At 44.4% G+C, this 13,297-nt stretch overlaps 1 protein-coding gene across 2 annotated transcripts in view; it reads right to left on the bottom strand.

The window, feature by feature from the left end:
* Positions 1-275: 275 nt before the first annotated feature.
* Nek11 (NIMA related kinase 11) overlaps positions 276-13,297 on the bottom strand; it is a 215,468-nt gene continuing 202,446 nt past the window's right edge. For both annotated transcript variants that reach the window (XM_041677504.1, XM_041677505.1), the window contains one exon: positions 276-602. In XM_041677504.1, coding sequence (XP_041533438.1) covers positions 347-602 — 256 coding nt within the window. In that variant the 3' untranslated portion in view covers positions 276-346. The remainder of the gene's footprint in view (positions 603-13,297) is intronic.

Below are 13,297 nucleotides of genomic sequence, written 5' to 3'. Positions count from 1 at the left end.
GAGCAATACTGGCGAATATCTTGCATATCATCATAGAATCTTCATCTGGTGATGGATAGAGATAGAGACAGAGACCCACACAGGAGCACTGGACTGAGCTCCCAAGGTCCCAATGAGGAGCAGAAGGAGGGAGAACATGAGCAAAGAAGTCGGGACCATGAGGCGTGCATCCACCCACTGAGACAGTGGAGCTGATCTACGGGTAGCTCACCAAGGCCAGCTGGACTGTGACCGAAAAAGCATGGGATAAAACCAAACTTCTGACCAGGGTCGAAGGTAAAGATGGCGGCTCCAGTTGCGCACTGGTTTCCCACAGTGTAGTTCAGAGTGTAAACCCCATCGATTGTCACAGAAAGTTATGTGCTTCTTTGGTGGCAGCTTCACAGTGGCGGCTCTGGAGAGTGGGCTCTCTTCCTTCTGTGGTCAGCAGCTGGTCCTCAAAGTAGAGGAGCTGGTCGACTTCAAAGCAGTCGCTGGCTCGAGGAACCACCGTCTCCAGGTGCTCCCGGATCTCTGCTTCACAGGCCTTCTGATGCCTTGCTCTCCTGAGGTAACTGTAGACCTCCTCAAACACTTCCGTTCCTAGCTTCTGCATGGCTGATCTGCCAAGAGAGGTAGGAAATATTACACGGCACTCATAGAGACTGTCTGCAAGAAAATATACTTTATAGAAACGAAGCTGTAATCCTGGCATTCAGGAGGGAGGAGAGCAGAGGCTAAAACACAGTATCTCACCCCCAGCATCCAACACTGGGCAACAGCAATGCTTGAGTGTGGGTTGATTGTGTTCCAAGTTCTCTTTCGGAGACCTTGAACGCAGCAGAAAGCACGTGAGGTACATTCTTGCCTTCATCCATGTGTTTATACACAGTGTGGATGTGTTGGTGTTTCATCATGGTAATAACCCACCCAAGGCTACTTATGATGAAAACGGAGATTATATAGCACATATGCTGGAGATCTAAAGTCCAAACAGCATAGCATAGCTGCTCTGTGTTGATGCTTCTCCTCGGTTTGAACAATAATGGTAAAAGTATACGATTATACAGGCATCTATGTAAGCATGCGGTTTTGACACTATTTAAAATATATCTTTTATCTTCTCTAGATATATTGGGCTTTTGGGGGGGGACATTCACAAAGAGGCCAGTAAGTGGTAAACACATGAAATTTTATATTATAATGAAATCTAAGTTAAAAAAATGTATCACACAGGCTATTCTTCAGGCACAGTATAGGAGCCCTCCACATGCATGTCAGCATATGTACAGTGTACGAAGCCCTTTACACACATATCAGCAAAAGACTCATACCCAGCTTTTTATACACCCTGAAAGTGGTTTATGTACTGTAAGGCATCCCTGCACATCAGGTGTAGAGTCACAGACAAAGAACATTACACATTTAGCACTGCCATCTTGACTCGTCTGGGGATGACAAGCATCAGGAATCATTAGGAATGAATAAGGTGTCCTCTGTTGGTCCTAGTATCACACGCAGCGGTCTATGAACAAGGCTGGGGTAAAGACAGAAGAGCTCTGCACAAACAGATGTGCAGTTCAGTAGCATGAAGCTCCCCCATGGGACATTTGACCTTGGAGTCTTTCCCCCCAATATTGCATCTTTTCTATTCTGTCAAGTCAACTCTTGAATGCAGTTGCTGGCGTGGTGCCCTATTGAAGCTAATATTCCTCATAGGGTCATCCTATTTGTGACTGCAATTCCATCCACTACTCTAACCACCGTCACAGTAGACAGATTAGACCCAACTAGAGTAAGATCCAGCCAGGTACTGCTAGAGACACTCCAAAAACAAATCTGAAAAAATTAAAAAGGACTAAAGGAAAACACCAGGAGGATCATAACCAAATGAAATCTGAGGTGGTCATATTAATATAAGCCAGATTTTGAGTTTTAAAAAATAGTTGCTGGATTGCTCAGCAGTTGCTTAACAATCATGAAGACCAGAATTTGGATTTCAGTATCCAAGTAACAACAAGGTGGCTGCCCCAGCCCCAGGTTAGAGACCCTGTAACTTGGTGGTTTCCAGTCTGTCTGGCCAAGAAAATGAGTCCCAAGTTTAGGGAGAGATCGTGCTTCAAGGGGATAGTTGAGAGACCATAGAGGAGGGCATCTGGCCTTCATGAGCATGCAGGTGTGAATATTTGTACATATATGTGCACACACCATCACACATAAATAAATAAAAGTCCTTTAAAAAACTCATTATTAGGGATAAGGACTTACTAAACAATGATATCACTTCAAACCTCAAGGAAAAATAAAAATCCTCAACAGGCATGCCACTGCGAATTAGAAGTATATGAAACATTATAAACCACTTACTGGATATGTCTTCTTATTATATATACAACTTTCTGCCTCCATGTATACCCACACGCCAGAGGAGGGCGCCAGATCTCATTACAGATGGTTTAGAGCCACCATGTGGTTGGTGGGAATTGAACTCAGGACCTCTGGAAGAGCAGACAGTGCTCTTAACCACTGAGCCATCTCTCCAGCCCGTGGGATATGTCTTCTTAATACAGGATTTAAATTTGAGTGGCAAATTTAAAGCTTTAGTAATAGGACTGGAGGGATGGTTCAGTGGTTAAGAGCATGGTTCCTCTTCCAGAGGATGTAGATTTGATTCCTGGTACCCACAAGGCATCTCATTGTAATTCTATTTCTAGAGGATCTAACGCCCTCTTCTGGTCTCCATAAGCACTGCATTCACACTGTGCACAGATATACACACAGCAAAATGCTCACACGCAAAATAAAAATTTAAAACAAAATACTAGCAATGGCACAGATGATCTGAAGAGCACACTTACTGAACACAGACACACCCAGAGGCCAGCCCTCACTGGCACGAGGGAACACAGATTCTTCTCGGAGTCGTCTCAACCCTATTTATACCCGAAGCCAATTTTAATTGTTTTCTAAATTATAGGTCAAAGAAAATAAACCATTCAGGCCATAAACCCATGTGCAGCCAGGAGGAAATGGGCAGGCAGGGTCTTCCACACTGTGACACTGTGGTGATGTAGGCTTAGACTCGGAGAACGTGTTGCTATTTCTACAATGATGCATTGGAACCCTCAAGATTCATAAAATCGAAACTTCTATTTAAGGGGATGTTCTTACTGTTGTTTGTGATTTGGAAAAGGAGGGCAGCATCCTTTAGGCTGTTCATGTGAACATGGCTGTCATTTTTAAGGAGGAGAAGTGGGGTGTGCCTGGCGGAGGGCTATCACTGCTGTTAGTCACAGCTCATGAATGGAAAGAACTTCCATCTTAATTTCCTATCCATTTTTATGTACAACTTCCTTTCTCAAAAGAGGGGGGGAGTCAAAAGTCTTTAAAGCTGCTTTAAGGACTCTTCAATCCATATCAAGCCACATTCTTTTATTTAGTGCCCACTAACTGAGTCTCTAAATTTCTAAGGCCCTGTAGGACAGCTGAATAGGAAGGTGATTGTGGATAAAATCATTCCACCCTGAAATGTGTTTTTATGATACATGCTGGCTTCTCTTTCTCCCCATGATCCCAGGGGTTTCTATTTCTTGTGGGTCCTAGGGGGAGGAGGTCAACCCAAAGTTCGGGTACAGTCCAATTATTGTTATACTCCATTATTAATAATGAAACTTCATTTTCTCACAGTTCTAAAGGTTAGAAAGTCTAAGATGAAGGTGTGGGAAGGTTTGGTAGCTGTGGAGGACTGCTTCTCTGATGTTAAGATGGTGCCACGCTCCTGGATCCTCAAGAGGGGAGGACTTTTGTCCTCACATGGTGGAGACACAAGGTCAAAACGAGCAATTCCCTCTGCAGCTCTTCCTAGGAACATTAGCTATTTAGGATCGTGCGGCTTCCATTACTTGGTCACCCCCTAAGTGGTTCCTAATTCCTAAATGGTAATTCATTTCCTTCTTCGTTCCCTACGTCCCTCCCTCCTCCTAACACTACCATGTGTGTTTCAAGTATCAGTGTGAATTTGGGAGGGGGTGCTGCCAGACTACAGTGCAGTGAGGGGATGGCTGAGAAGAGGAGCCCCAAGTCCTGCTGGCTTCACAGACTTCTTACTCCAGGGAAGGGAGGTGGCTCAAGGCTCCTCCCACAGTGCACTCTACAGCACTGGGCTGACTCACCATTAGTAGGAAGGCTGCTTGTTTGTTCCCAGCTGCCCAGACTCCCAAAATAACCACACAGAAACTGTATTAATTAAATCACTGCTTGGCCCAATAGCTTTAGCTTCTTACTGACTAACTCTTACATTTTAATTTAACCCATATCTATTATATCTATTAATCTGTATATTGCCACATGACAGTGGCTTACTGGCAAAGATTCTGCATGTCTCACTCTGGTGGCAGCTCCCTAGTGTCTCTCTCCACCCCTTCTTCCCAGCATTCTGTTTAGTTTTCCCTGCCTAGCTCTATTCCCCTACATCTCTGCTCTAGGTCCCAAACAGTTCCTTTATTAACCAATGAAAGCAGCACATAGACAGAAGAACCTCCTACACCAAACATGTGCAGATTTCTTGTGGCATATTGACTTAAGAGTCTTTCCAGTAAATACCCAGGAGTGCTAGATATGAACCACAGGGTGGATTTGCTTGGCTTTAGGCTTTCAAAGAAGCTCCATATTGATTCTCACAGGGCCTGCAGCTGGCTCACATATGCACTAGCAGTGTGTAAATGTGCCTCTCCCCTACATTCCCACCAGCGTTTGTTGTCTTTGTTGTTTCTGATGATGTCATCCTGATTGGAGTGAGATGGAATCTCAGTGTAGTTCCAGTTCGCATTGCCCTGATGACTAGCCATGTTTTTCCCACATGTTTATTGGCCACTGATGTTTCTTCTTTTCATGATTATCTGCTCAGTTCACTTGCCCATGTGTTGACTGAATGACTTGATATGGGGTGGGGTGCAGTGAGTTCTTTACTGTTTTTAGATGTTAGTCCCCTGTCAAATGTTTATAGTAGACAGAGATTCTCTACTGTTCTTCAGGCCGTCTCTCAACTCTGTAAATTGTTTCCTTTGCTATACAGAAGCTTTTTAATTTTGATGCAATTCCATTTGCCAATTACTGTGATTATTTCCTGAGACACTAGAGCCCTTTTCTGAGAGTCTTTTCCTGTGTCTGTATCTAGAAGAGCCTCCTCTGTGTCTTCCTTTAGCACTTCCTGTGTCTGTATCTAAAAGAGCCTCCTCTGTGTCTTCCTTTAGCACTTTCAGACTTTTAAAAAATGTCTTTGAACCACTTTTGTTTTTTTTATTTTTTATTTATTTATTTATTTATTTTGGTTTTTTGAGACAGGATTTCTCTGTGGCTTTGAGCCTGTCCTGGAACTAGCTCTGTAGACCAGGCTGGACTCGAACTCACAGAGATCCGCCTACCTCTGCCTCCCAAGTGCTGGGATTAAAGGCGTGCACCATAAAATGATTTTTCTACTGGGTGAAAGATGGGGATATAGCTTCATTCTTCTGCATGTGAATATCCATGTCGTCCACACCATGTCTGTTGCTGTGTCTCTGTCATCCACACCGTGTCTGTTACTGTGGCTCTGTTTTCCACACCGTGTCTGTTGCTGTGTCTCTGTCGTCCACACCGTGTCTGTTGCTGTGTCTCTGTCGTCCACACCATGTCTGTTGCTGTGTCTCTGTCCACACCATGTCTGTTGCTGTGTCTCTGTCATCCACACCGTGTCTGTTACTGTGGCTTTGTGGTTAATTTTAGGACAAATGTTTTGCCACCTCCAGCATTGTTCTTTCTCCTTAGAATGATTTAGCTACTCAGGTTATAACTATGCATTTCCTTATAAATTTTAGAGTTTATTTGTTTTTTTCTAATTCAGTTAGTAATGCCATTGGAGTTACGGTGAGGCTTTTGTTTCATCTTTAGATCACTTATGATAATATTGCATTTTTCCACTATGTTAAAGTTGCCAGTCCATGGAGGTTGTCCTGTCTTCTAATGTCTCCTTCAGTTTTTGTTTCCTTGAGTGTTTAACGTCTTCATCTAAAGGCCAGTGAGATGGCTCAGTGGGTAAAGGCACTTGCCATCAAGCCAGATGACCTCAGTTTGATCCCAGAACACCCATGGTAAAAGGAGAGAACCAGTTCTTGACAACTGTCCTTTGACTTCCAGATATGGCACCATGGTGCATGTGCACCCCCCAACATACACATACACACACATACACACACAAGCATACGCAAACACACTAAAATGTGACTTTGTAACAAATAAAGAGGCCTTGCACCACCTTGGCTAGGTGTAGTCCTAAGTTTTTGTTTATATGAGGCTGCTGTGAATGGGATTTTTTTCTCTAATGTTTTTCTCATTAAATTTGTTATTGGGTTATTGATTTTATGTCCTGCTACTTTGCTGTAAACTCTTACATCTCAAAATTTTCTGGTAAAGAATTTAGGTTAGAGAGAGATTTGTGGCTACTGTGGTGTATTGGTGCATCACCCAGTGTTGACCTCTGGCCTCCAGATGTGCTCCCTAGCCTGTGCATGAATACCCAGACACACCCATATACACCTGGATGAATGTGCACACATGTACCAATTCACCCTGTGAATGAACCATGGCAGAGAATGCTGATGCTTTCCTTGAGTGGCCAGCTTTCTAGGCTCAAAGACTGGTGCCCACTGCCAGTTTCCTCTGCCTAAGCACTCAGCCCACATTTGTATAACTGTCGGATTCAGGCTGATTCAATGCCCCTACCCTTCCTCTGGTGCGAGCAGAGCTTTACCTACTAATAATTTCAGGAAATGATGAGTAGCGAATGATAGGTCTGCCTATGACCATGTAGTCGCTAAACAGTGTGTACGTGTACTGAAATGGCACATCGTGCTCCACCGCTATTCACCATTGCTAGTACCAGACAAAGATAAAGTGATAAGGAGGGAAAAGCATTTTTTGGTGCATAACACATCGGGATCAGTCAGGCTCCAGGCCAGGATCTGAAGAGCACTGCAGCCTGGCATGGGCCGGAAAATGGATTACAACTTGCTTGGTGGGGTCCTGGGTCTGCTAGCCACATGGCTCCTACGTCTGTATGCCGTAGGGAGCAGAACTTCCACTGCTGCTGACTAAGTAGTCACCCTTTCCCACTGCGGATCTGGAAACACTGCCTTCTAATTCTGTTTTCCCGATGATCTGACTGAAGGTGTCAAACAAGCAGAAGCCGGTGCTAATGACGTTTTTCTTCTTTTATTTGTATCTGGGGCAAGTATTGCAGAAACCATTTGGTGTGAAACAAAGTTTTGATTCAATATAGATATATTGATAGATAGTCATATAGATAGTCTTGCGAAGAATTAAATCATGGGTTTTATATTGAACCATTAGAATTTTTTTACAGGTTCAAAATAATAAAATATTGGCAGCTGCATATTGTGGTAGGACTTCCTGAAATATATACTTCATAAATACATGTGTATGCATAATATATATGGGAGTGGAGATTGGGAAGGCAGCTTAGTAAAGTGCTTGCTTTGCAATCAGGAGAACATGAGCTCTACCCCAGAATAAAATAAAATAAAATAAAATAAAGCCAGTCATGGTGAAGCAAGCTTATAATTCCAGAGGGAGGAAGAGGTGGGAGGATCTCTGGACTTGCTGGTCAGCTGGCATAGACAATGATAATCTTCAGGCTAGGAGAAACCCTGTCCCAATAGCAAGGTGGAAGAGGGCATCCTGAGGTTGACTCCTGCATGCACTAGTATACACACGCACATGTGCACACACACACACACACACACACTCACACACACACACTCACACACACACACACTCACACACACACTCACACACACTCACACACACACACTCTCACACACACACTCACACACACACACACTCACACACACTCACACACACACACTCTCACACACACACTCACACACACACACTCACACACACACTCACACACACACTCACACACACACACTCACACACACACACTCACATACACACTCACACACACACACTCACACACACACTCACAACACACATACACACTCATACACACATACACACTCACACACACACTCACACACACACACTCACACACACACTCACACACGCACTCAAACACACACTCACACACGCACTCACACACGCACTCACACACACACACTCTCACACACACACTCACACACACTCACACACACACACTCACACACACACACACTCACACACACACTCACACACACTCACACACTCACACACACACACTCTCACACACACACTCACACACACACACTCACACACACACACTCACACACACACACACACACACACACACACTGGGAAAGGAAAGGAAAAACACAGAGTACAGACTGCTATCTGTGGCAGCTGCGGATTTGCATTTCCAGGTCAGAGGCAATGCTTGCAGCATCCTGGTCTCCATCTTCTGCCTATGCAGCGCAAGAGGCGGAGGTGTTGGGAAATCGGGCCTGCTTACAGATTCAGGATGCATGCATGTGTCCCTGGAAGGAACCTTATTTTTGGATCTGTGAAAGGAATGCATAAATGGTGCCAGACCGCGACAATACACTAGGGGACATGTCTGAGATTCTTTTCCTGTTGCCGTGTTAAAATATTCCGACAAAAGCGACTTAAGGGGTAAATGTTCATCCTGGTTCACAGTTCAAAGCCACAGTATGCATCATGGCGGGGAAGTCAAAGCGGCTCGTGTTGCACCCGACTCAGGCCACACAGAGAGAGATGAACGAATTCTGCTGGACTCCCTTTCTCTATGTACATGTTCAGGATCCCGCCTGGGGAATAACACTACCAATAGTGGAGGAGTCTTCTCGCCTCAATTAATATGAGAAAGATAATCCCCCAGGGGATTCTAGAGAACACCAAACTGATAGCTAACACTAACTGCCACGGTGAATCTCATTTCTTTGTCCTCATCAGGTACAGTTCATACTTGAACTCTAACAGGAAAGAAGAGCAGCTCTTCCCCTGCAGGTCTGCCCGAGTTAAAACTACCCTTGGAAGGCGGGAAAGGACCGTCCGATGAAAAGTATATTATCTGACCCGTCTGGTTCACCACCACAATTATGCCCTCAGTGTGCTGAGTTCCCATGGCACTCTATGCGCCTGTCAATCACATCACACGGCAGTTTGCTTCTAAATGTCTGTTTCTCCGACATCAGGCTGAGCTGCCACATGAGCAGAGAGGTAGGAATCGTGTCTTCCTGCATGGGGCGTGCCTTTAAAGACACTGCACTCTAGGACCAGAAGGCATTAATAGCTGTTTGATTTCCAACTTAAAAGTTTGCTCAATAAATTATAAGTTGAAAAATAACTAAGACTACTGGCAAAATTTGAAGCATCACATAAATCTTTGTGGATTATGGAAACCAATTTGGCAGAATACATCAAGGGTCACACCCTATGAATCAGTAATTATAATAAAAGGTCACCTTTTCTAAACCAGTAATTATAAGACATTTATCAAAGGAAAAAGCCTGAACCTGAAAATAACGTTAGGTTAAAAAAAAAGTTTATGTCAACATTATATATGAGTGGGAAGAGCTGAAAACAACCCAGAAGGATATTACAGAGTAGAGAAATTAATTATATTTTTGAAATACTTAATAACTTTGGAAAATACTCAAGAAAGGTGAACAAGAAACCAATATTTTGCTTTTTTTAAAAAAAGTTTGCATTACATCTTAAGAATGTTCCAAGTTATACAAAGAACACCAAAAAAATCTTGATAATGGCTCTTCACCATCCTGCTGGCTGTGTTATAAACTATGTCAGCTTTGATTATAACACAGGTTCGGGGGACATAGTACAGCCGCTCTTCCGAAGTTCCCTCTGCTCAGGCAATGGAGATGTCCAGAGAGCTCACCACACGACCACAACAGGTGTGACCACACACAGGTCTCCCCTCCCCACTTCTAGTCAGGATCATGTTTCTTTGCAGAGATATTTGTATCATTAGCATATTTAGAGCTTCTTGCTCTTGAAACAGTCCCAACAGTCTGGCAGTAATGGTGTGTGGCTGTAGTGCCAGTATTCAAGAGGCAGAGGCAGGGGACTCATTTGAGCCCAGGAAAGAGTTCAAGGCCAGACTATGAATAGTAAGACAAGGCCTCAAATATCAATACTAGCAAACAAACCCCAAATGAACCTTGTGAGCGGTATCTTCTGAATAAGGCATGGCCATTGCATCCATGACCTCACGGCTCTTCAGTTACCTGCACAAGACTGGGTCTGAAAACATTTCGTCATAGATAGGGCAGGGCAGCGTGGAGGCCACCACTCTCTGAGGACTGGTAGTGGTTAATAGGTGCTGGGGACAGGGCGTCATCTTCCTCAGCGGTGCAGCTGCTGACAAATTGCTGTGCTCCACCCAGAAAGAACCCCCACCCTCACCGTGCAGGAAACGCTAATTAAACTTGGCTGGTCACACCCGATAAGAAAACAAGAAAGTAGGAAAGAGAGCTCTTGGGAAGAAGTCAGATTTCAGAGACGAGAATGAGGGTGACGATGACCTAAATACACTGTATACAGAGGCAAAATTGTCAAAGAGCAAAAATAAACTTGAAAAGATGAAGGAAAGGGAGGCTGGATCTCCAAGGCAGGTAAGTGAGGCCTCCTCACTGCTTTCTTCTGTCCCCACCTCCACCTCTTCTCCCTCCCCTTACTTTTCTCTTCGTTTCTTTTATTCCTCTCTTCTTCCTTATTATTTCATCCCATAAGAGGAGGAACCTACAGATAGTCAGAGTGAAGGCAGTTGCTGAGGGTGCATGGCCTTCACCAGGACACAAATGAGAGGTGAAGGCACAGGCGGTGAGCATCACTGTTCAGGGTCAAGAATGCTTCTTGCAAATGTGATATTTAAAAAAAAAAGACTAAACACAGACTAGTACATCTTCAGGACGTTCTCAGACAGCGAGGCCACGAAAGGGCCTTCTGACTGCACCTAGGGAAGGTGGTTTTGCATTGAGAAATGGGTCCAATGTGAAGAGGCTGATGTGATTCTCTGAAACCATGGAGAACGGGTGGGCCTGGCTTTCTGTGTGATACAGACAAATGAAGGATCCATGCAAACACATTCTAATATGCTTGTATTCTCTTTAAATTTTACTCTAATTATGGATCACTTGAAAATACAGTGATTGGCAATTAGATTGTTTTTACTGTTTGATTCGGGCTTTCATCTGAAGCACATTTAATTCCAGTAGGAAAGCAGAAGGGGCTAACATTTCCCTCTCTTTTCAGGAAACCGGGCAGTTTGAATGGCCTGTTTATAACAATCACAGAGGAGCTGTCTTCCTGACTAGGTGACAGAGGAGACAGTCTTTTGAGAACTACTTTTGCATATAGGTACCCACTTCTTAAAGCTGTCAGCGTCCTCATACCTGCGTGTTGAGAACTAAAAACGATATGAGAGTGGCAGGATACAGCACAGCCCCATTGTCTGTCATCGTGTGAGGGAATAAAGAATAGCAGGATGTGTGTATGAGTGTGTACAGAAACAGCCTTAGTAGCGGTGACTCTTCCATTGCAGTGACACAGATATCTAGAAGAATTATGCTAGAGGAAATCGTCTAGGCACACATAAATTCTGTATGATCTCATTTACATAATCACACTGAATATATAGAAGTAGAGTGGCTGGGGTGGTGGAAAAGTCAAAGAAAGACAGTTGAGTTATCGTTACAACAAAGAGTAAGTCTTCTCTCGTATACAGGTCACGACCCAGCCTAAGGAATGTACTAAGTTACTGGACTAAGTTACTTAACCATCAAGAAACTCTCCCACAGCCAAGCTCACACGCCAGTCTTATCTAGTTAATTCTTCAGCTGAGGCTCTCTTCCCACGTAATGCTAGGGTGTGTCAAGTTGACAGTTAAAACGAACCCATACAACTCTAAAGCCTTCCTAGGACTTGTCTGCCTCCTCTGCCTCTGATCCTTGGTTTTCCTGCTTTAATTACTCTGGTGGGCATGTTAGAGGTCCTGAGAGTCTGGATGAATTATTCTTGCCTCACTCTAGATTAGGAGGGCACAACTTGAGTCTTTGCTGCTTGTTACAGGTATGGTCATATTCTATGGTAATAAGAGAGTTGTCCAAATGCTCATTCAATACAAAGTAAGTGTATTCTAAACAAAAAACACCAATTAGGATCAGATACTTAGAAAGCTTTTTGGATCCCTGAAAACTTTTTGAATTTTCCTTAAGAGACTATAAAACAAACATTCATCCATCCTAGATAGGATGCCAATGACAGATCAAAGAAATTGTTCCATGGAAATCTAGATTGGTGAGCCAATGAGTCTATCAGGATTACTTCCAGGTAAGGGGTTACTTACAGGAGTATGGGTGATCAAAGGCACAGTTGCATACCCAAAAGCCTCCAAAATTGCATCCCGAGCCTCCTCTTGTAGTAATAAGGGCGGCGGGGCTGCGTCCCTGGCACCCCAGCCGCCTGCACGGCTAGCTTATGCCCGAAATAACAACACACAAACTGTATTCATTTAAACACTGCTTGGCCCATTCTCTTCTAGGCTAATTCTCACATATTAATTTAGCCCATTTCTAATTATCTGTGTATGGCACCCCAAGGTGCGCTTACCAGGAAGATTCTAGCCTATGTCCATCCTGGGTCGGAGCTTCATCCCGGGAGCGGGGCATGGCATCTCTCTCAGGCGTCTGCTCCTGAGAGGAGAGCTGTCGAGACTGAGCTCACTTCCTCTTCCTCCCAGCGTTCTATTCTGTCTACTCCTCCCACCTATCTTCTAACCAACTGGGCCAAGGCAGTTCCTTTATTAGCCAATGACCTTCCTCCATCATTCTCTGTATTCATGACCTCCTCTGCATCCCTGGACTCCTCTGCACCCCTTGACCTCCTCTGCATCCCTGGAGCTCCTCTGCACCCCTTGACCTCCTCTGCATCCCTGGAGCTCCTCTGCATCCCTGGACCTCCTCTGCATCCCTGGAGCTCCTCTGCATTCCTTGACCTCCTCTGCATCCCTGGACCTCCTCTGCATCCCTTGACCTCCTCTGCATCCCTGGAGCTCCTCTGCATCCCTTGACCTCCTCTGCATCCCTGGACCTCCTCTGCATCCCTGGACCTCCTCTGCATCCCTTGACCTCCTCTGCATCCCTGGAGCTCCATGTATAGATTGCAGTCAATTCTACCTGAGCTTTGGCTTCTTTAGTCTTGAGTCTCCTTCCTCTCCTAGGAGGGAATGTTTTCAATTCCAAGGAAACAGTCACACCTGAGACCCACTTAACATGTAATTTCCAGG

The sequence above is a fragment of the Microtus oregoni genome, unplaced genomic scaffold (assembly GCF_018167655.1).
Source record: "Microtus oregoni isolate MIOR12 unplaced genomic scaffold, Mior012 000028F_ref0000031, whole genome shotgun sequence".
NCBI classification, from domain to species: Eukaryota; Metazoa; Chordata; class Mammalia; order Rodentia; family Cricetidae; genus Microtus; species Microtus oregoni.
This window is presented reverse-complemented; position numbering and strand designations above follow the sequence as displayed.